This window comes from Montipora foliosa, chromosome 7 (assembly GCF_036669935.1).
Source record: "Montipora foliosa isolate CH-2021 chromosome 7, ASM3666993v2, whole genome shotgun sequence".
Taxonomy (NCBI): domain Eukaryota; kingdom Metazoa; phylum Cnidaria; class Anthozoa; order Scleractinia; family Acroporidae; genus Montipora; species Montipora foliosa.
Window position 1 is genome coordinate 24,557,558 of NC_090875.1, and position 22,500 is coordinate 24,580,057.

General features: G+C 39.8%; 3 protein-coding genes across 3 annotated transcripts in view; 1 reads left to right on the forward strand and 2 right to left on the reverse strand.

The window, feature by feature from the left end:
- The window catches only part of LOC138010041 (probable ATP-dependent DNA helicase HFM1), a 23,314-nt gene extending 12,733 nt beyond the window's left edge, over positions 1–10,581 (reverse strand). Inside the window, exons 1-19 of the mRNA XM_068857007.1 lie at positions 10,437–10,581; positions 9,343–9,494; positions 8,637–8,717; positions 7,713–7,874; positions 7,542–7,588; positions 7,166–7,319; positions 6,837–6,925; positions 6,719–6,762; positions 6,490–6,591; positions 6,224–6,249; positions 5,890–6,009; positions 5,563–5,610; positions 5,402–5,448; positions 4,830–4,963; positions 3,145–3,192; positions 2,955–3,035; positions 1,131–1,222; positions 390–496; positions 214–261 (exon numbers count right to left, since the gene is read on the reverse strand). Coding sequence (XP_068713108.1) covers positions 214–261; positions 390–496; positions 1,131–1,222; positions 2,955–3,035; positions 3,145–3,192; positions 4,830–4,963; positions 5,402–5,448; positions 5,563–5,610; positions 5,890–6,009; positions 6,224–6,249; positions 6,490–6,591; positions 6,719–6,762; positions 6,837–6,925; positions 7,166–7,319; positions 7,542–7,588; positions 7,713–7,874; positions 8,637–8,717; positions 9,343–9,494; positions 10,437–10,566 — 1,712 coding nt within the window. The 5' untranslated portion in view covers positions 10,567–10,581. The remainder of the gene's footprint in view (positions 1–213; positions 262–389; positions 497–1,130; positions 1,223–2,954; positions 3,036–3,144; positions 3,193–4,829; positions 4,964–5,401; positions 5,449–5,562; positions 5,611–5,889; positions 6,010–6,223; positions 6,250–6,489; positions 6,592–6,718; positions 6,763–6,836; positions 6,926–7,165; positions 7,320–7,541; positions 7,589–7,712; positions 7,875–8,636; positions 8,718–9,342; positions 9,495–10,436) is intronic.
- A 5,665-nt stretch (positions 10,582–16,246) lies between these two features.
- On the reverse strand, positions 16,247–22,103 carry LOC138011505 (MICOS complex subunit Mic19-like). The gene is made up of 7 exons (XM_068858542.1): positions 21,939–22,103; positions 20,663–20,738; positions 19,648–19,748; positions 19,016–19,192; positions 17,906–17,976; positions 17,391–17,526; positions 16,247–17,132 (listed from the first exon to the last, which is right to left on the reverse strand). The coding sequence occupies exons 1-7, from the start codon at positions 22,011–22,013 to the stop codon at positions 17,109–17,111; spliced, it is 660 nt and encodes a 219-aa protein (XP_068714643.1). The 5' UTR covers positions 22,014–22,103; the 3' UTR covers positions 16,247–17,108.
- A 36-nt stretch (positions 22,104–22,139) lies between these two features.
- The window catches only part of LOC138011506 (uncharacterized), a 1,516-nt gene continuing 1,155 nt past the window's right edge, over positions 22,140–22,500 (forward strand). Inside the window, exon 1 of the mRNA XM_068858543.1 lies at positions 22,140–22,375. Within this exon, the coding sequence (XP_068714644.1) occupies positions 22,194–22,375 (182 nt within the window). The 5' untranslated portion in view covers positions 22,140–22,193. The remainder of the gene's footprint in view (positions 22,376–22,500) is intronic.

The window sequence follows — 22,500 nt, forward strand, 5'->3', positions numbered from 1 at the left end:
TTAGGGAACCTTGTTTCACCGGCTTTTTGAGGCAAGAGAACGAGTAGTCAACACCCTTCAAACAAGCAGTAACTTAGAAAAAGCTCAGCGTCGTTAAGTTAAATATTTACGTTGTTTTAGTTTACTTAAACTAAACGTCATTCTGTTAAACCGGTTAAGCTGGTTCGACAAAAAGCTTTGAGTGCGATAAAAAAAACACTACCGGAAACGCACCAGTTAACCTTTTGTTCTGTTGTCTTGATTCTTCCACTAATCGGAAACCTAACCACAAAAAGGCAAAAGAGAAAGTTTACAGCCATATTTGTCAAAGGTGTCGAACCATTTTCTACACATGAATTAGCGATCAATGAATAAAAAATATGATAAATGAAAAATAATAGCTTTTTTACCGTATAGTTTGCTTATTCTTGTCTTTGTTAAGAGCATTCAGTACCCTCTTTTCACTCACACGAAGCTTGACGTCAGAAAATTCCTTACACTTGGACACTAACTCGACCTGGAATTTTTAACATTAGAATCGGTTCAAAACCGGTTCAAGAGTGAATTTCCTAAACTCAGTTCATTCTTACATTACGTATCTGGATCTAATAATACCTCTGTCAACTGTATAAACTTGAATAAAAATGGACTTCCCAGATTCCAAGAGGATCACAGCACTTAGCTACAATAGACAAGCTCAACGTGGTCGGAATCGATGGGAGAGTGAAAAGGGTTTTAACTCTCAGTTGGTAACACCCATAGGGGAGGCACGGTGGCCTCATGGTTAGTGCGCTCGACTCCGGATCATGTGGTCCGGGTTTGGGTCCTGGCTGGGGACATTGTGTTGTGTTCTTGGGCAAGACACTTTACTCTCACGGTGCCTCTCTCCACCCAGGTGTATAAATGGGTACCAGCGAAATGCTGGGAATAACCCTGCGATGGACTAGCATCCCGTCCAGGGGGGAGTAGAAATACTCTTAGTCGCTTCATGCTAATGGCAACCGGAGATAAGTGCCGGCCTGATGGGCCTTCTGGCTCGTAAGCAGAGACTATACTTTGGTAACGCCCATGGTTTGATTCTTGCCTTATGGTGAAAAGAATACATTCACTAAGTTTGCCTTGGAGTGAAGTCTTCATTGCCAGTCACTTACCATGTCGCTGAGACTTTCTTTTCCTTTGATTTGAAGAAATTGTTTCATGGAATCGAAAGCGATGCAATATCTGGCCATCAGCCGACCTGCGTCTGTGAGGAAGGGAAGCATCGATGCATACATTAAAAAAGATTATTTGTAAGAAATTAACCGAAAAGCAAAGGAAAAAGGTCTCCCAGAACAATTTTCTTAGCTGCATTTCGCTACTTATAAATTACAGCAATAACTGAAAACCGGACGTCTGCAGGAATTGGATGGTGATCCTCACGTTGTTGGTGCGATATCATGAGAGAGATTTAGCACTGGGTTTTACGTGAAGAGGCAAAAGGCAAGCTACTTTCGGAATACGAATTCTGGGCCATACCGACAACGCACCACTTGGCTCAGTTCCGTAACTGGCTCCGCGCGGATATTACAATTAGTTTCGGTTTCCATAACAGAAAGATTTTTACGGGGTGGGGCAACCAAAAACCTGGAGGGCCAAGTGTCTGGCCCTTCACTTCGCGATCAATCCGGCATGGTTGAACCTGCCAGGAACCAACTGTTCTCGCCCTCAGAGCTCCCGGGATCACTTGGCCACACCAACCTCGTTCCCAGGGCTTTTCAGTCTTCGCCGAGAGGCGGAGAAAAGCCCTGGGAAGGAAGGCAAGGTGAAAACACAGGAGAGAGGCAAACGGCAGGCTTTAGCTTGTCATAAGACAACAGGCAAGAAATAAGTTAAAATCAAACAGATTTCTTTGATTTTTTCCAAAAAGCAAATTGCAGCCTGACTTTGGCCGTTTACCGCAAACGAGATGCTAACATTTCTGAATGAAATAAATATATGTATTTGAAGCGCGGGTTATTGACGAAAGCGGAGTGAAGTGATCCTCCGGCACTTGGAGCAGTTTTCAAATGACTATCGAAAGTAATTGCACTATTGCAATGGGCCATTTCCAAGCCCATGTCTTCTTCCTCTTCAAAGCGAATCTAAGTGCGAAGTTTTTGGGATGGTAATATATAGGCAACTTTCACGATGGTGTCATTTGACCACAACTACCATAATTCAGTTTGTTTTTCTTAACTTATTTAAATTATGTTTTCCCAGTGGGGTAAAAATAACAATAGCTCTAATTAGGATGAGACAACCAAAACCTGAAGGATTCTGGTACTTGTAGTCAAATGGCGTCATCATGCTAATGTCCTATTAGTTCAACTTTACATCTGAATGACAATTTTCATGAGAAAACCTTGACACTTGGACTCGCTTTGAAGAGGAGGCAGACATGAACTCGGGAAATGGCCTATTGCTGCGCTTTGTGATTGGTTTGAAAATCTTGGGCCAGATTATTAACCAATGGGAGGAAAACCAAAACCAGCAACGACTTGCACGCGTGATTTTCCCTCGCTTTGAGCAAGTTCACATGGAACTGCTACGAATTTGGATTGGTTCATTGCGCTATTTTGCACCTGCTCTGAGGCCAGTTTCGTATTCCAACGGTTGGACTGGATCTAGCATGAAATGGAGGCTAATGCGGGAAAATTAATTTGCATTTGAAAAGATTTGCCCGCATTAGCCTCCATTTCATGCTAGATCCAGTGCAGCCGTGAGAATTCGAAAATGGTCTATTGCTTTGGTATTTGTTTTACTTCACTCAATTGAAAACCGCTCTATCTGGACAATTTAAGCAATTGTCGCTGTTTATAGACACCTGAAAAATTGAGGTGGCTTTAATGGGATTCGAATCCATGACCTCTGCGGTGCGGTGCAATAGTCTACCAACTGAGTCCTTTCACGGAAACACATGAGCCCAACAAATTGACCTAAACCTTACTATTACTTACCCGTAGGCTTAAGATCAAATCCATCATCCATCTTGATAAGCCCAGCCTTTTCCAGTGTGTTTAAACTCTTCAGGCAAAGGTCTTTGTAAAAGAAATGAATATCTGTTACACCGAGATAAAACACATCTTTCTTTAGTTACAGAAACCGTAAAATTCTACGGACGACCGATGATGTCAGTTGGGAAGTCACCTTGCAACTTTTGTTCCAGGCTTTCTTTCTCAAGTCCCTCAGGTATCCCTGCATATCGAGAGAAATGACCAAATATTATTAATTAAACGACAAGTTTATATTTCATGTGGAAGTTCTCGTGTCGATGGTTCATTGAAGCTTGCAGCATATTGTTTTTTTTCGTTCATTGAATTCTTAGGAAACTAAATCTACCCAGAGATTTAACTGAGTAGAGTGTAACGTGAAGTGCTAGTTTTGTACCCCATATGAACCATGTGAGCGTTAGCCCTACTAATGGAAATGGGCCCACACAAGGACAGAGAAAAACTCTGACCAGGGTGGGAATTCAGCTGGGAATTGAACCCACGACCTTCGGGCTAGAGATTGTCAGTCTACCCCAGCCTTGGGATCCTCTTTCTTGAGAAAAACCTCTCTTACGCGACTTACTCGAGCGGTACAGTATGGGGTTTTAATCGAGAGCGAAAAAAGAGTTTCGGTTCTGGGAAAGATAGAATATTTACCACAAAACAATTTGTCATTTAATGAACAAAAACACTGGCGAAGAAATGATTTTTCTGATGGGGCTCGGGTATACTCGGCCTTTGCAGAAGTCGAACCTCCGTTCATGACAGTTTTATGTCCGAAGAGCTAAAACACACGTTCCATTCTGAGAGACTTGGAACTATGCCAATATTCTCCAAGCCGTCGTCTTCGTACCTGCTTAAATTCCCTGATAATGGGATTTGAATGCAGGGGCCTTTAATTTCATTTAAGTGTTAAAAGTAGTTTCTCGATTGCCTTGGATTTTGCTAGAGATTGTCAGTCTACCCCAGCCTTGGGATCCTCTTTCTTGAGAAAAACCTCTCTTACGCGACTTACTCGAGCGGTACAGTATGGGGTTTTAATCGAGAGCGAAAAAAGAGTTTCGGTTCTGGGAAAGATAGAATATTTACCACAAAACAATTTGTCATTTAATGAACAAAAACACTGGCGAAGAAATGATTTTTCTGATGGGGCTCGGGTATACTCGGCCTTTGCAGAAGTCGAACCTCCGTTCATGACAGTTTTATGTCCGAAGAGCTAAAACACACGTTCCATTCTGAGAGACTTGGAACTATGCCAATATTCTCCAAGCCGTCGTCTTCGTACCTGCTTAAATTCCCTGATAATGGGATTTGAATGCAGGGGCCTTTAATTTCATTTAAGTGTTAAAAGTAGTTTCTCGATTGCCTTGGATTTTGCATTGCAACTTTAAGATATCAGCTTGAAAATTGAGCCACTTAATCTACCCCAGGAAGCAATACCGAAAAATAGAGAGAAGCAAACCCAATCGAAACTTGAGAGCGTGCGCTCTTTCCCGCGCTTTCAACAAATGAAATGCAATTTCTTCGAATTCTAATTGTATGATCGTACACCTTTTGAAAATGGTTGGTATGGTTATTGCGTTGCTTCGGCTCTCAACTGAAAGCCACTCTAGTCACGTAGAATCAATTAGAGCTGTGTTTATCGGTTTTGAAAGCATCCAAAAGACAAAATACTACCTCTTGATTTTAAAGTACTTTCCTTTTCTCGGCATTCAACTCAGTGATCAGCGTTCTATTTGTTGGTAAATGTTGGAAAGGTCATTGTGTTTTCAGTAGACAAAAAAATTATGGTCAATGACACAGTTGCTGGGAAGATATTTCAAAACGCTCTTACTGACTCACCGTAGTACATCGGGTTTTTTAGTATTCTTATGTACAGGAAAGTTGACTTGAGCCATTCCAAAGCAATCGATACATCTGTGATGGTATTGAGAACGATTTCCGCATTTAAGTGTTCAATAAGATGATGGTGCAGGCTGAGAAAAATAAGAGTAAATGAATTCGTAAATTCATTCATTCACTATCTTATTGCGAATGAGCGACCATTTCATTCCCATCAGTTACACTATGGCAGCACGATTGACACGTACACCTAATTAATGGTCTTAGCTGCTTAGAGTCTTCTGTAGTAGCGGCAGAACATTTGAAATGTCAATCAAAACGCCATGGTTCGAATCGACTGTGAGAATAAGTTCACTATGAATCACCACATTAACGCTTTCTGCTCATTTATGAAACCTATCTAAACTAACCAGGTCTGCCGACCAACCATTCAAAATGTAATGTACCGAAAGACTGATAATAATCGCTTGAGGGTATAAGTTCGGTGTGGAGGAAACAAAAGAAAAGAACAAGAAAGTGTTGATCATTCGTAAACTTGAATTAGCGCGTACAGGAGCAACGAAATGACTAACCTGCTCTCTAACTTTTGGGTTCCCTCGAGCAGACCAGTGTACTTTTCCTAAGAAGACAGTTCAAAGTTAACAATGATCGAAGAATCATTGAACCAAGAAATAAGACATGCAAGGTTTGAAATGACTGTTACTATACTGATAGGAGAATTTTTTTCTCAAACCTTGTTAGCGTTCGTTGTCAAAATGACGGCAGTGGCAGAAGTGTCAAACTAGATGGAAAGGAGGTAAGGTTTAGTGTGACATTCACATTCTTCAAATTTAACATTAACCCTTTAAAGAAAAAAAACTGAATAGGCCATTTCCGAGTTCATGTCTGCCTCCTCTTCAAAGCGAGTCAAAGTGCAACGTTTTTTGTGGTGGTAATTAGGTCTACTTTACATATGAATGTAGACTACGTTTCATAAGAAAAACTTCGCTCTAAGACTCGCTTTGAAGAAGAGGCAGACATGAAAACGGAAATAGTCTATTAAATCAGTGGGTTGAAATACCTGTGGTCTCCCAGCTCTTCCAATCATTTGCAGGATTTGTGTTTCAGAGTACTCTTGAAACACACCCATGACGTAATGTGCTGTAGACTTGATGATAACAAGATGGGCGGGAAGATTTACCTTGAAAAAGAAGAGATTTACATCACACTCACTGGACGGGAGTTTATAACATTACCATTAAAAAATCGGTGATCATGACTTCTTTTCTTCTGAACTTATGGCCACAAAAGACTGTTTGAAAGCGAAAGAGAATAAAACAAGTCCTGATGATGCAAACGTGATCACTTTTCAGTAGTATCTAGTTTAGGAAAAAGAGAGATTTAAATCTACTCACCCCTACTGCAAGAGTACTAGTAGCAACTGGAATGGAAGGAAAAAACGCAATAAATGAAGAAATCCAGATCGAACCAAACAAGGTTATAGGAAGCTTACTACTTTCTCGTTAAGCCAATCAGAAGCGAATTTTCCGGCAGTTTTTGCTTATTGCAAAAGTTCGTGTATTTTTGCCAAGTTCTTCAGTAAGAGGTTCAATCGATTATGCGCGTGATTTAATTCTGGTTTTAACGATTGTCTCCTTAACTAAGATGTAAGTGTGCTTACATAATACTGGTATGTCACCCTTAATAAACAATGCTTCAATGTTGTGTCTGTCAGTAGGATCTAATCCTGCATGGTGATAGCCAATACCACAAATCACCAACTCTGAAAAAATAGAGAAACACCGCAATGAGAAACGAGGTATATGGTGCATTAACCATATAGGTTACGAAACTAGACGAAAGAAATAAAATGACTGAAACATTTAGCCAAAGCGCCGGAGGGAACTCACCTCTTAGTTTTGAATCATGAAGAGAATTTGCTGTCCTTTGAAGCCTTAATAACCGGAATGAATCAAAATTAACGAAATTGTAAAGTCATAATAAGACAGAATAAACCTATAAAAGTACCTTTGCCTGTGTTGTGAGTTCATGATAAATCTCGCGTCCTTCACCAGCATCTGTGCCGCTTGCTGAGCACTCTTTCGTGTTGAACAAAACTGCCGGAAGACAAAACAATATTCACTCAAACCAGACCCTGAAATGGCTTCAAAATGATAACCTCTGACATGAAGTAGTATAAAAAAGATGCCAGACTACACTCGCGACTGTGGCGGACTAGTCTCACATTTGCAGCCCGAGAGGAGGCACATAGCACGGTATCTTAATTACTGTTAACTCGCTTCGAATAGAAATGAATTTCTTTAATTTTAGACACACAGGAATCAAGTTTGTCTTACCACGAGAGTGGGTTTTCTATCCGAGTAAGTCTGAATAATGCTGCTCAGTTTATAGTTCAGCGACAAATCAAAGCCGAAGTCGGAGAAGTTACTGCTTTTGTTAAATCCAAGGACAACTTTTCTCAGCTTCACTGGTCGATACGAATCGTCCATACTGTGAAAAACGCAAAATGAACAACCAGAATACGGACTTAAGATAAGGCCAACAAACATCTCTCTTGGCAATACCACTAATTCTTAACTGAATTATAGTGGAACAATTATTCAGATTTCAATGCTCTTTTTGAGCTTGAATGTAAATATTTCTTTCTTGTAAAGACTGCAGGTCCATTGTATTCTTTCAAGGCCACAATTAAGTCATAGTTTTCAGCTGTACCTGTAATACAATGCCGGGGAATCAATTCCTCCGAGCCAAGAAGCGATCTGTGGGACAGAAATTGGACGGTTTTTCAATAAACGATTGCATCATCGCTGCATTTCACATGAGCGCGTAGTCTCAAAACATTTTTAACACAAATAGTGACGGTTATTGAATTTTCAAACTTACATCCTCGACATTTGGTATAGTAGCTGAGATAGCTATCAACCTCATTCCATCTCTGGTGCTACGATTTGCACCATGCCGAGTCACGGTGGACTGAATTGTCTTCATTCTGCTAATAACAGCTTCAACTGTAGCACCTCTTGCATCATCGTTAAGAAGATGGACCTACGACGCAGTTCAATCATCATCATCATCATCTCTTTATTTACCCTCGGAATTTAGGGTAGCTTGATGTAGCTAGTATTTCTGAGCATTTACCCTCCCAGCTATGATACTCCACAGCAGACATACCACAACACCGGGAACTCCATGTCCTACTCATTGCGAATAGGGTGTGGGTTCTTTTACGTCCCACAGAGTTTATGAACAAGGGTTGTGATACGGGGCCTAGGGTTTATAGTCCTTATCCGAGAACACTAGAGAGTCTAACCATTTGCAGATGACATTACAAAGGCAGCACTTTCTCCTCAGTTATTTAAAGACCCTGAGTGTTGGTCCAGCCGGTGTCGAACTCACGAACTCCCGTATGATAGCCCAGTGCTCAAGCAACTGAGCCACCGGTACCGGTGCGCGTTAACAGGTTTATTGCATATTGTGTAGCCAAGGAGGTTAAATTTCGGTCAGATTGAGCCCCAGTGGATTTTGCATTCTGACTTCTTTAAAAGGTCAGAGTGCAAAATCCAAAGAAATCATCAGAGCTGAGCTGGGAAATCCGATGCTTTTGGTTGAAATGTTACCTAGCCAAAGTGGGTCGGAGTTACAAGCCTATCAGCTCCAGCTGTACCGTGGCAATCAGGTTTCCAGGAACACGGCTGCGAATGGGACCAAGAGGGAATGAAGCTCCTCCGAACTCCAGGGGCCAAAGGGGGGCTAGCTGGTGCACAAAGTTTTAAGAGCTGCAAATGTGGGTGGTTGGGGGTAACTGACCTCGTCAATTAGAAACAGTCTGACTGATTGAACAAGTGACCTGTTGTCTCTCCATTTTCTGGTCATACTGTCCCATTTCTCCTGTTTGAGAAAGTAACAATACTCTTAAAATTCGACAAATCTGGATTTGGGAAAATTAACGGTATGATACAGTAACGTCTGGGAGTTGACCGCTTACTGATCAGAGTAAACAAAAAAGTTATTTTTTATCCCTTTTTGCGATGTCATCATATTCTACCTGGTGTTCAGCTATTCGAAACAATTGGGATCTCTCGACAGAGGCGTAAGCATTTTTCTGCAATGGTTTCTCATAGCACAACAACAAGACAAGACAAGTGGGCGACCGCAGTTGAAGGCAACCCGAAGGCTCCTTTTTCAATGCTTCTACCATGGCTTGCGGCATCTACCGCAACTCATGGCAGGGGTGGGCGCAACTCCTATCCCGTTGTATAGCACAAGCTGGTCGTAAAAAAGACTTGAGGCAATCGTGTTCTTCTTTGACCATCACCGTTTTTGATCAGTGAAAGCACTTTAGAAATTTAGCATATTTTTTACATTTAAATTGTCAGATCTAAGATAAGTTTTGGCCCAATCTTAAAAAAAAATTGAGTGAAGTGAAGAGCGTTATAGGCTACCTACTCAAAGGACTGTCTCAGCTTGAGCTCATATCACCTCATATAAAATTTAACATTAACATCAAACTTACAGGTGTAGTCATGATAACACTAATGTTCTGCAACTCATAGTAATCATCCAACTCGCTGTCGCCCGTTACTTCCTTGCATTTTAAGCCGAAGCGCTCGAATTTTTCCTTCCAGTCATGGAATCGTTCGCTACACAACGCTTTCATTGGAGCCACTGGAGGAAAAATGGGGCCATTTTAAAGTTAGTTTTTCTCTGCAACAACACAATGGTTTTCAATTGAGTGTCGAAAGTAATGAGCGCATTGCTTTGGTTTTGCATTACTTCACTCAGTGACTCTCAGTGATTGGTTTAAAGTCCTCGCGCCACTTTTTCAACCAATCAAAAGTGAAGCCGAAACCAGCCGTGGCTCGCGCGTACACATTTTCCCGCGCTTTGTGTTGGCTACGTTTATTTACTTCGAGGTTTGATTGGTTTACTGGATTGTCTTCGTCCTTTTTGATTGGCCAAAGTAATTACTTTGGTGTTGGTTTTACGACACTCAATTGAAACTCGCTCTAAACTCTAGTCACTATTGGTTTCATTTTAAGATAAACGTTCTAAGTTGAGAAAATTTTGAGACTGTCAGTTTGGTTAATGTATTCATTACTTTGACTTACGTTCCTAATCGTGAGACCTCATTTACGTCACTTGTGATACCAATTTAAATAATACACGTCATGCCTACAAAGACTTGACTAATTTTTTTTTTCTGTAACTAAGCTGACTTAAGGAAACGGACACCATGTAAACCAAACCGTTCCACCAAATTTACTGTGGAGTGACTTTAATTTTAGGTGGCATCAGCAAGACTTTTTGAAAAAAGCTTTTGCTTGTGCGTTTTGAATTTCGGATACTTTTTCGGCGGTGCGTCATTTAGCGGACTTCATTTCGTTTACATAGTCTCTTTGTACAAGCCAAGCGGGCCAGCCGGCACTCAGCAGAATCACGGAATGGTTACTTTGAGTTAGTGCGTTGTTTTGTTTCAATTTACGATTGAGCCTTACAGGTGGGTGATTATTCCGTCCGGCTCTCTTTTTTAGCAGCAAAAGTAAAAGCATAATGTGACTAACTAATCATCGTTGCCTTGAATACATATTACTGTTACGCACAACTCACTGTAGACAACTTTAGCAGATGACACTCCTCCTCCACTATTCATGAGTTGCCTTATAACGGCGAGTTCAAAGATAACTGTTTTGCCTGACCCAGTGGGAGCGCACACTACCATTGGCCTGTCTGTGTACATCACCTCATCAAACACCTTGGACTGCACGATGTTGAAATATGGAAATTGACTGAATACCGCACGGTACGGATGGGCTTAAGAGAGTCTTCGAGTAAAGGAGCCATAGCCAAATCGTATAAAGAATTCAGGACATAAAATGAGTACTATAGAAATGGTAGATAATTGTGGTACTGGGAGTTTGAGTGCATAGGGATATATGAGAGGTAGGAGAGGAAAAAGCCAGCACCATACATCCAATTGTAGTATAAATGCAACATCCGCTCTAGAGGATCTCGTTAAGGTGGCTCAAACCAGTCTCAACAACTGAGAATGTCTTATTAGATGGATCAACTCTACAACACTGTCATGCTTAGCAGCAATGTTGTTGTGCTAAATGAATAATTACTTAACAAGAAGCATTCTGTGATGTGACGTAATAGGTCACCATGGCAACAAAAGAGACATGTAAATACACACTATATTTTGTGTTAAACGATGATATATCAAAAACGATTTCGGTGACCCCAAATTGTTACTGCTCGGAAACGATTAGCACGCTCACACAAAACCCTCTGCAAAATTAAAAAAATTCTTTGCAGCGGATTCAAAGTCACCTTCACAACTGGAGAATATTAAGGTGGCTCTGAATCCGCTCCAAATAATTTTTTTTGGACTTTGCAAAAAGAGTTATCTTAGCCTGTTAATAACTTTCCAGCAATAAAAATTGGTGATCACCGAATTCGTTTAATAAGCGTTTAAATGCAAATATAGGGTGCTTTTAGATGCCTCTTTTGTTATCACGGTGACCTATTGAGTCACATTAAGGAGTGCATCTTGTTAAGCAATAGCCCTTTTCACGGTTAGTTTTTCTCATTTGCATTACAATGTAATCTAGCATGTATGTGAGGCAATTTCGGGCTATTTTGTAATTTTAACCCGAAATTGCCTCGCATCCACGTTAGATTACATTGTAATGCAACTGAGAAAAACTAACCATGAAAAGGGCTATTATTGGTGTTTCATCTGTTAGCATAACATTGCCGTTTCGCTAAACAGTGTTGTAGAGCTAATCCTTTCAAATAGTACAGTTTGCTGAAAGTGTTGAAACTTGTTGCCAACGTTGCTTTCTCGTTATGTGGACAAATATCCAAAGTAATTTTTATAGTGACACGGAAACAAAAGCTACGAGAAAAAAAAACAGAGAGCCCATTTGTTCTATTGATCAGAGTTTCATCATTATTGTTTATCATCTGTGATATATGTCTTCCGTTTGCAAAAAAAATAGGTAGGGGTTGTTTGCTAAAACATTTTTACGCTATCTCCATATTATTGATGCGTTTAAAAAGGAACCTCTCATATTTTTTAAATTTTGGTCACGTGACTCATCAATATTGGTTGGGATTCGACGAAATCTTCTGTGAAATCCAGTTGGCCGAAAAAATGATCGTGGATGGTACGCAACACCCTGCTAGCAGAGCCTTTCTTTTGCTTGCTCGATTTTGGCGTTCTCGAGAAAGACTGCGTGAATCGAGTAAGATCTTTATTGAGTATACTCTGCTTGTTGCCAGGAAACAGTCTCGAACCCAAGCCTAATATGTCAGATCTCGCCGCCATCTTGGTTTTTCATTGTACAGCGGGCTCAATTATAGCCATCGGTTTTATCACTAAACGGATGCTTGTACCGGAAAAACCGGTTTGACAAGACAAAACAAGATAGACTAGTCCAGAAGTTTGGGTCTGCGGCGGCTTCAAAGAGTTAACGCAATTCAGGCAGACCCTCCTTTTCTCTTCCTCAGTAAAGACAAAGACAACAGGAAGCTCTGCTCCAGGGTGGGTACGCGAGAGATCATTAATTGCTTTCGAAATTTCCTACACAGGGGAGGATCTCCCCCTTTAATTCTTAAACAGCGACATACGACACCCGCATGATACATAACTATAAACGTTTCCTCATAAATGTGTCACACTCTGACACCGCTCAGGTTGTCGAAACGTCAGTCAATGTCATCTCAAACAGTCCTTCTCAGGACTACACTCACCCGGACAATCGTACTTTACTTAACGATGATATGACTCCTGGGTTCAAACCATTTACAGTTAATAAAGTGCGACCCATCTGTACTCTAGATTCTAGGGACTCCAGGGATCTGTTTGAAATGGATTACGGGTACCTGTTTTAAAATCCGGGACTGTGGATTTAAATTAAAAAGACTGACATGTTTAGGAACTTATCCCTCAAAAGGCTTACCTTCCTCTCTAAAGTAGGTTTCTGTTTATTGAGTTCTCTGTAAGTTACCATAAGAAAGGATACGTATTTCGTTCACAGATCGGAGTCCAATTACTGACCTTGTATCGCTGCATTGATTTTCAAAAGCTGTAAGAACAGAAAAAAAACACGAAAACAAAGTTGCAGCGCTTCAGTTGACCACCGAGAAAACGTAAAGCAGAAATGAGGAAATGATTATATTACCTGAGCCGGGGATGAAAAGTTGACTTGGAGTGCCGAAGTTGTGCTGTGGGACTTGTTGTTGGTAAGATGTATACATCTCGTAATCTTCGGGCTCGTACTCATTCAAATTGAAGCCTTATGAAGGAAGGGAAACATCGCAAGCATAATCAGCTGGGAACAACTATCCCTTCGAGGAAGAGGTAACATGAAAATGAGTGCGATCGGATCATGCGACCTCCCTGACCCGAACAACATCCGTACATTTTAGGAGAAATCCTTTAGTTTATTGCAATTCTCAAAGTGAAAGCAGCGAAAAACAAGAAGGGTTGAGGGCGGGCCCATGAATCGATTTTGCCAAGACGTAGCAGCAATCCTTAAAATTCAGACATTCGTCACTGACTGGTAGTGATTGGGGAGAAATATGGAGATCCTGTCATAAATATTATAATAGCAATACAATGACATAGTCTGCTAGACACCCAAAACTTTTATACTCATCTCCTCGCCTCTCTTAAAAAATAGGAAGATGAAATTTCTCCTCAGACACTATACAAAAAAATCAGTTATCCAGAAAGAACTAAATTTTCGATATAATTGCCTCTTAAGTGGGGAAGTTTTCTGAACAAAAGAAGAAAAAACAAAACAAATGAACATGGACAGTGGTGGTACCTCGAGGTTTGCATTTATCAGTCCCAACCTCTTTTACCTTCGAATTTCGTTCCACATCCTGCCTCCATTACTTGAGAGAACAGCTCTGGGGAGTCTTGAATAACCTTTTCATCTTCATAAGTATAGTCATTGTCATCATCAATAAATGGAGGAGACTGTAAATGAACCAGCTGCGATACGCCTGATAAGTTCTTGTGCTCATTCTGACTGAACTGCTGTCCTGCGCGAACACTGTTTGGAAAATGATTTATGTCGTCGAAAGGCGATAAGCCAACTAATTTTTCTGTGAAAAATTTGTCTTTCACTTTGTCGAAGTGCTCAGAATTGGAACGGAAAAGTTGTGTGGAAGAGAGGCCTCTCTGAGACACTTGTGAGAGTACATCGTCGAGCATTGGTGGTGGCGCAGGTGGCATTTGCCAAGATTGACTTGATGCTTTGAAAGGAGGTCTGAAAGGACGAAGTATTGTAACTAGTTACAGTGCGGAAACTCTCAATTATTAGAATCCACAGGACAGATCCAAGTCTAGTAAAGCTTGTCTCTAAAGATAACTCTCACTTTGATCGTCGAAACGTGAGTCCAAAAGGAAGTTTATGCGCAACGGACAACAACGGCCAGGAGGACATCGTTCCAAAATACAAATTTTCGGCGGTAGTATTCCATCCAATACGCTCTGTATTAAATTTTACAGTAACTCGGGCTCCAGAAAAATAAGTTGATATAAACTGTATAAAGTTGTAGAAGGAAAATTAAGCGCATGTCTTCCACCAAATGTCAAAGCTTATCATTTTACGTAGATTGACAGATGAAGTTTACTGGCCATTTCTTCCCACTGAACTGAGCCTCAGAATTAACGAATGTATCAGTGATGTTCTGCTATGGGACCCAGTTTAAGGATACCATAATGTAAGAAGACCAGCTATTATTTACATTGGAATAGACTGATTAAAGGTAGAAAAGGGTCTCTGTCAGCTCCTGAATTGCGGAATGTCATGAGAGACCAACAGATAATTCGTTTCGCCCGATGATGATAATAAGCAAATGAAGGCTAAGGAATGTATCAAAATCTAATGCGCACGTGCGAAGCGTGCAGTCATGGTTTTGCTTATTAATTAATTAATTAATTAATCTCCTAACGCTTTCTTTGCCCTTGACTGCGTTCTTGAGTGAGCTCTCTTACATGTATATCAGCGCTCATACGGCAAAGCTCAACAAATGACAGAAAACTTTCAAGTTTTGATATGTGACTGTTAATTGAAGGGTTGATTTTTACTAGTAACTCACAGTAAGCACAAAAGAATTCAGAAGCTTCTAGTTCATTAGTTACTTTTGTTAGGACAAAAAGGCTAATTAACGACAGCTCAATGCATCTGCGCATATTACTTCTCCAGTTAAAAAAGGCCTTGATTAAAAGTTTACTTATCAACGAGATTTAGCAAAGCGTTTACTTTAAACGGGAAAAGTAAAGTGAAATAAAGGCACTTCATCTAACGTCGGTAGTTCCTTCAGTTACGAAAAACATAGTTTATTTTCTTACGAGAATTTTTTGCGTCGATAAGAAATTGTAAGATGTCTTTGCAGTTTACAACTATTTTCCTCGCACGATATCTTTGAGACACACTGGACTTCCTTTCCTTGTTCCAAGCAAATATCCCAGTTTTACGTGAAGTCAAAGATTGCAGGACATCGTGGGTAAAATATTTCGATTAGGAGTACAAGCTAGCTTACTTGGAAGTATTTACAGTTGCACTTACTACATAATTTAAAGCACAACTTCGTTTGATACTGATGAAGCCATGCGACATCGCTGTAAGTCAATGAGACCTGAAATTACTCACACAAAGCCTTTCTTGATTTGTCTGTTCTGAGATGTTTGTATTCTCACTGACTCCATGGCGGTTTTTGCTTAATTTAAAGCTTTTCAAGAACTGAAATTAGAAGCGACCATGTGTGGTCAAAAACAACAAACAAAAAAGTCATTTGTCAAGTCTGGCTCTCGCCTAACGCACCTTAAGGCTTAACTGATTTTGATATTTCAAGAAAACAAAAGCAATGAAAAAAATTGAAAATTACCACCGTAAAGCTAAAATTGTGTAGTTACATGAGCTAATTAAGGGCAGAAATGTCACAATAGTATAAACAAGAAAGCTTAACATGTGCAAGTACATAAGTTAACTGGACTTCAAAGGTTTGAATAAAACCCAAATTTTGTGAGGGTACTTACCTAAATCAAGATAATCTTCTTTTCAAAACGTTAAATGTTATCTTTGCGGGCGATTTAACAAGAGATAACGGGTGGAAATGTGGACAATTTTTGTTTTAGTTAATAAACTTTGCTTTCAAGTTGCAGTTTGAAACTTTCAGTTTTGGCGGGAAAGTAGACGCGCGTGCCACGGCTGCCCTTGGCGACAAAAATCGGACTGTGGGGAGTCGGGTGGTTATGCTAATATTCTGGTTTAAAACTATGGACAGGCCCATTCTTGTGTAATTTTAATGAAGGCCCATCAGTTAATGTTGAAGAACACAGGCTTGATAACTTCTTCTGGCAAAAAACAACAATTCTATAATATTGGATTCAAATCGAGAAAGTTTTTTCTTCTTTTATTTTCCTCAATTTAGGAAATCAGTCTCTGCGAGGTACCACTGGATTTGACTAACGTATTCATTTAGTCTTTGAGCATATGTTCACCAAGTAGCTACTTTATTTATGCGTAGAATAAAGAGCAACCTTAAGTACCTAATATCTGTGATGTCTCCGAACATTAGCCACCCAACCATTCTATACCATAAAGGGAAGACTCACTGCACTGAATCAGTAGGAGATAGTGTCCCCTGTCTTCAGCAAACAGGTCGAAACAGGTGCGGGTTCACACAGTTTGGGAACATATCTATTATAGGGAAGATATTGTTGACATCGTTGTCATTAATGTGCCAACCAGAGCCTCCTTGGCTGTCGAAACAAAGAGTCTTTTGTTTCTGTGGTTACCATATTTGACTAACAAAAGAACTGTATCTTCCCTATTAGTGTTGGGGTTTTTCTCCTCAGATTTGCTTCAAGATCCCGGATGTTAGGGATGAACTACGATCTTTGACGACTGAAGCTCCTCTAATTAAGACAAGCAAAGATCTTGCAACGAAATATAAAATAAACAAAAAGCAAAAACATTGACATTTTGGATGAAACTACGTTGGTTTAACTGAAATCCATTTTATTATATTCTTAGCCCAGATGAAAAAGTTTGAAGTGACCCATGTCAGGTCCCAGATTAAAAAAAAAGTTTTAAACATTCGATGATTGCTTCAAGTATCAACTTTATGGTGATCGTTTTCCTCCATCATGCCTAGGGAGAACTGGTACTTGTTTCCCGGTTGGTGCCTGTCTTTAGCACTCCACAGCCGCATCTTGACTGAAACATCTTGCCGCTTGTATAACATTTTCATAACTCTTCATGATTTCGATTCTTGAGGGGCCTATAAAAATGTAAAAATTAAGTCTTATGTAGGGAAGAAGAAAGAAATCAAATCATCCTTTAGCCACTAAAAGGTGCTTTTTTCCAGGCTGTAGAAATGTCTATTAAGCTGTACAAGGTAATTTCTTCCTTCCATCTATGATTAAAATGCAAGCATTCAAATAAGTTCAGAACAGTGCTCTTAAATAATACAGTATTGTACATATGTTTTGTCTATAGTCTATAATGTCTCGATTGATAAAAGCAAACAAGGAAATACCATTTGTAACGCTTCCACACAGCTGATAAAATCCCTGACTTGTTGTGAGCAATTCAAAGCATGTGTGGGATTCTTTTTATAGCAGTTTAAGACTTCATTCTTTAGGTGTTGACAAGCAAGAACCTTCCTTGGCTGGCTGCAATAAACAGACTGGACATTAAGACTACTGTAGATCGACAGCCGAAAGCTTATATTCTTTTTCAAAATTTTTAGCCAGAGAACGTTTTTTATTGTATTTTATTAAGACTACTACTAATACTCTTCCTCAATTTGTTCAAAGAAAACTGAGCAATGATAGGTGGTTTGCATCTTCGTCATAAGTTAACAGCAGTGTTTGTGGACAATTAAAAGCAAAGGAAGTTTCAAGAACCTCTTTTCATTCCTCGTAAGTTTTAAGATTCATTTATTCCACTATTGTTATCTGCATGTCTGCAGATTGATCGCAAACCATCTTGATAATACATCAACTTTCATAAATAAGAGAGAGAGAGAGAGAGAGAGCAAGAGAACATCACCTAAATTTTCGTTTAGTTTCTTCTACTGCTTGATTGAATTTCTCAATTGTCATGTCTTCCCTTTCTGTGACCTATGAAAGACGAAAATGTAGTGGTTAAAACTGCAAAAAAATGCATATATATAGTACTTGCTTACAAACTAGGGTGGGGTAAGAGATTCATGAAAATGTCCCATCAACTAATCAGTCAAATAGAGTTACATGTATATCAATCAATTTATATATAGTACGGCAACAAGAAAACGATTTTAGAGAAAAATAAATAGTTAAATACAAATTAACTTAAGCTTAAAACCAGGGAAAAACCCCTAAATTTACACATGGTCAACGTTTTCCTCCACTGTTGTCTTATGTGGTATCTCAGAATATTTACAGGCACTAACCTTGTGAGGCCATGTATAAAATGAAACAATAATGAAAAAGCATTTACAGTCCGATGCGCCTTACCGCAGCCACCTAACTAAGTTTTTTACAAAATTTTAATTATCCGCCAATCAGGATGTGTGAATTTGATTGATAGTCACGCCTCCTTGCAAAGTTCGCACAGTTGTAAGATGAACACCGTTGCATAACCCGTTGCATGGTTTGTTGAGTTGACGTATTTATACGTAATTGTCAACTGTAAAAACTTGTTGGGTGGCCACGGTAAGGCGCGTTGCACTGTAAGTAGTCGCTAATTAAAAGTATTAGGAAACCTAACTTGATGAAGGCAAACCAGTAAGCTATTTATAATGTAAAAGTGATTCGCATCCAAGACCATGAAAGACAAACTTGAGATGCGTGATCAGTCCTTCACCTTCTTTGTTTTACTTACATGTGCTTAGGGTTAAAGTCAACTTTGCGACCTCACTTGGCCACTAATTTGTTGCACTCTTAGCTTTTCTACTGTGAAACATGTATTAGTAATAATATTCTACTGTCAAACTCCTGTTACATGTAGCCATTCTACTGTGACAGTTTGACTAGTCGTAAGTCTATTCAAAGTTGGATTTGAAACAAGAGCATCAACATGCAGATATAGCATCCTACCCACAGGGCCAAGTGACCTCAGTCCTCACTACAATAACTACTACCACTACTAAAAAAAGTTATTCAAGTCACATCACTGTACCTTTTCCTTCAAGGATTTTATTTCTGCTAATAGTTTTTTCTCTCTAAGAGTTGATTCATCAACCTGCTCTTCCAGGGTCTTTCTCAAGTCCTTCTTTTCAATTTCTTCAACATTTTGATCTTTTGAGTGAAGTATATCCCTGTTTTCTTTCAATCGTTTGGATTCAGACTGCCTACCCTAAAATTCAGCACATCTGTCAGACTTTTAATTCAATAACTTATTAATAACTCAATTACCTTTGGATCAAGTTTGAATCAAGAGATCTTTTTCAAGTAATGCAAGTCACCTTCACTTATGATAAAAGATGATATTTACATCAGGTTGAAGCTTTAGAAGCTTTTAAAATTAACATAGCAGGATGAAAAACAACACAACACAAACTTGAAAAAGGAAACTGTGTGGAATTAAATTCTGGGCCAACCCAAACTGGTGGTATGGGTTATCATTAAGGTAACCCTGGAACCTAGAGCAACATCATGCCATTCACGGAACCTAAACACTGAGCACTGATGATGCTTCTGTCTCTGATTCCACTTGCACTCGTCAGACAGGACACTACAGCACAATAGGATGAAGCTGTCATATCATCTTGAGTACATGTAAGGAACATCGTAAATAAAAGTTAAAATTACCTCATCAAAAGCATGCTGCATGAATTCTTGAAAATGTTCATGCTGGTGGTTTAATCTTGCTTTCTCCTGCTGTAGTTCTTCCCATAAATTGTTGATATCATCTGGTAAGAAACAAATATATTTTATCCCTAATGTGCTGTGATCAGGAAACCTCCAGCTTAGTGGCATAGCATGTTCTATAAAACACATCCACGAGGCTCCAGTTGTTTGAAGGGTGGATAGTGCTATCCACTGGATAATTCAATTGGTTTTGCTAGTGTTTATCCGCTGGATAGTGATTTATCTGGTGGATAGTGTTACCCACCTTTTGAACAATCGAGGCCAGGTAAATACTATAGTTTGAAGCTGGTAGCATCGTTGCAGCAGATAAAGCACCTGATCCACCCCTTCTTTCTACTGTAGATAATCAGTTTTACACATCTATCAATGCATGGGTACAAAGACGAGAGAAAGTTAAGGCTGACGTTTGAGTCACTGAGTATTTACATGTAACTTAAGGGATCCCCTGCTCCTAAAGGTGGATACTAACAATCAGGGGCGGGTTGCTTGAAGCCTGGTTAGTGCTAACTGTTGGTTAAGAGGTATCAAAACCTATAGATTTCCATGGTAGTTTACCCTGATTAGTGCTAACCAAGCTTCAAGCATCCTGGGCCTAGTCCCAGTTGTTCAAAAGATGGATAGTATTATCCACCAGATGATTCACTATCCAGTGGATAAGTCATAGCGAAACCAATTGCGCTATCCAGTGGATAGTGATTTCTCAGGTGGATAGTGTTATCTACTTTTTGAACAACAGGGACCAGGTCTACATGTGCAGACTGTACACCTCCTTTTCTACATCTGTACCTTTCGAGCAATGTTACTAACAAGCTTCAATAAAAAATTTACAATGTAATAAGTCACTTGACCAAAGACTCATTCTGCCATTATGTCTGTGCAGTAAGCTGTCAACCATTCAACGTTTCAGTCCATCAACATTAAGTCAAAAGGACTGGATTTTGATTTGTGTATTTACCTTGAGAAATTCCCTCATCACCATTTATAGGCAAGTCCTCAAGACCTCTCAGACGACGCACAACTCTTTCTGAAATCTTAAAGCAGCAGAGTAACAAAAACAGAGTCAAACTTTCTTGTAACATTCACGTAACATTCCTCGTCTTTTGCACTTCAGTCTCGGCAAGTATGTTTTGCAGGTTGCAGGTTGAAATTTAGTTATAACTGGAAAACCGCTGGCACTAAAAGTACTTCATAACCCATATACTCATCAGGGGTTCTTACATAAAGTAGTTGGCTTCTTTCACATGGTATCAAAACAAGTGTAACTTCACCCTTCGTCAAGTATATTCCGTCTATCGTAAACAGCGTAATGTAACAGTCACAGTAAGTCTATCGCTTTACCTTTCTTTTAAGTGCCAGCCGTTTTCCAGTTATAATTACATTTCAACCTGCAACCTGCAAAACATACCTGCCCCTTCAGTCTTGCACTTAAAAAATGAAGAAAGGGAAACCTTCATAGGTATGCATGATCATCTCACACCACATTTAATATCTATGGGACTCTAGCTGGATGACCACATCAGCATTACAATGACACAGACAGTGAAAACTACTCAAGAGCAATAACGTAAACGTACATATCATACGTACATCTTTATTTACCCTCGGATTTTAGAGTAGCTTGGTATAGCTAATATCTCCGAGCATTTACCCTCCCAACCATGATACACCACAGAAGACAGACCACACCACCGGTGTAACATGTGGTAGTGTACGGGTGCGGGTACACTTTTATGTATACGGGTTCTTTTACATCCCACAGGATTATGAACATTGAAGGGTTGTGAGACGGGACCTCCGGCTTATCGTCCTTATATCGTCCCAGAAGACTAGAGAGTCGAATCATTTGCAGATGTAATTACAAAGGTTAGGGTTATTACAAAGGCAGCACTTTCTTCTCAGTTATTTAAAGACCCTGAGTGTTGGTCCGGCCGGAGTTGAACTCACGACCTCCCGCGTGACAGCCAGGTGCTCAACCAACTGAGCCACTAGTGCACGCTACATGTTTAGTCATTCATAGCGAAACAAGCAGTTTGATATGCTCTTCCTTAAGTAAATTAGGTCCTTCCACACCATTTTCCCTTTCTTTTTCTTCAACGAAAGCAGATGAAAGTGTCTGTGGAATAACGATCATACCAACTTATATTGTGTTCTTAATTAATATAAGCTTAAATTAGTGAGTGCTACATGTTGGACTTACTCGTCACCAGAACCATTTTAATCAAGTAACTTACTGTCACTATTCCGCCGATTTCACCCTCATCAGATTTTTGAACTGTCAATCTTTTCGTGGATTCACTACTTCCCATCGTCTTTTCTCGAGAAAAGCCTCAAATTCCTCTGATGATCACCTTCGATCAATCCCTGACGGCCGCCATGTTAGATATGCGCCTGTGATACCTTACGTACAGCGGGTACATATCTCCATAGCAACAGATACCCGAAGGCAGAGAGTTTGTCCGCAACAAAACAATTTTGGAGAAAGCGCAATGACCGATTTAAACCCGTTATGGCCCAGAGAATGCCAGCGATCTGTGAGCTTAGAGACAGTCTCGCGTCACCATGAAATAGAAGAGCGGAAAATGCAAGGCAAGCGTGAAGCTTACAGAAGACGAAACGAGATGTATGTAAAGGCGATGTACGGTGGTCCCAAAGAAAAGGAAGAAGTGAAGTGAGTTAAAAACTGCTTAATGTAAACGGAGTCATGAACAAGGCTACGAAATGTGTGACTGTGCTCTCACATATCGGGTGGTGAATGGGGCAAACATGGGATTTTTTTTTCAATTGTTAAAGTTT

Excerpts from the sequence above, each read along its gene's own strand:
- LOC138011505 (XM_068858542.1), bottom strand. The coding sequence starts at position 22,013 with ATGGGAAGTAGTGAATCCACGAAAAGATTGACAGTTCAAAAATCTGAT. Across the intron at positions 19,193-19,647 it reads TGCAGCATGCTTTTGATGAG|GGTAGGCAGTCTGAATCCAA; the intron begins GTAATTTTAACT and ends GCTGAATTTTAG. Across the intron at positions 17,133-17,390 it reads GTGTGGAAGCGTTACAAATG|GCCCCTCAAGAATCGAAATC; the intron begins GTATTTCCTTGT and ends ACATTTTTATAG.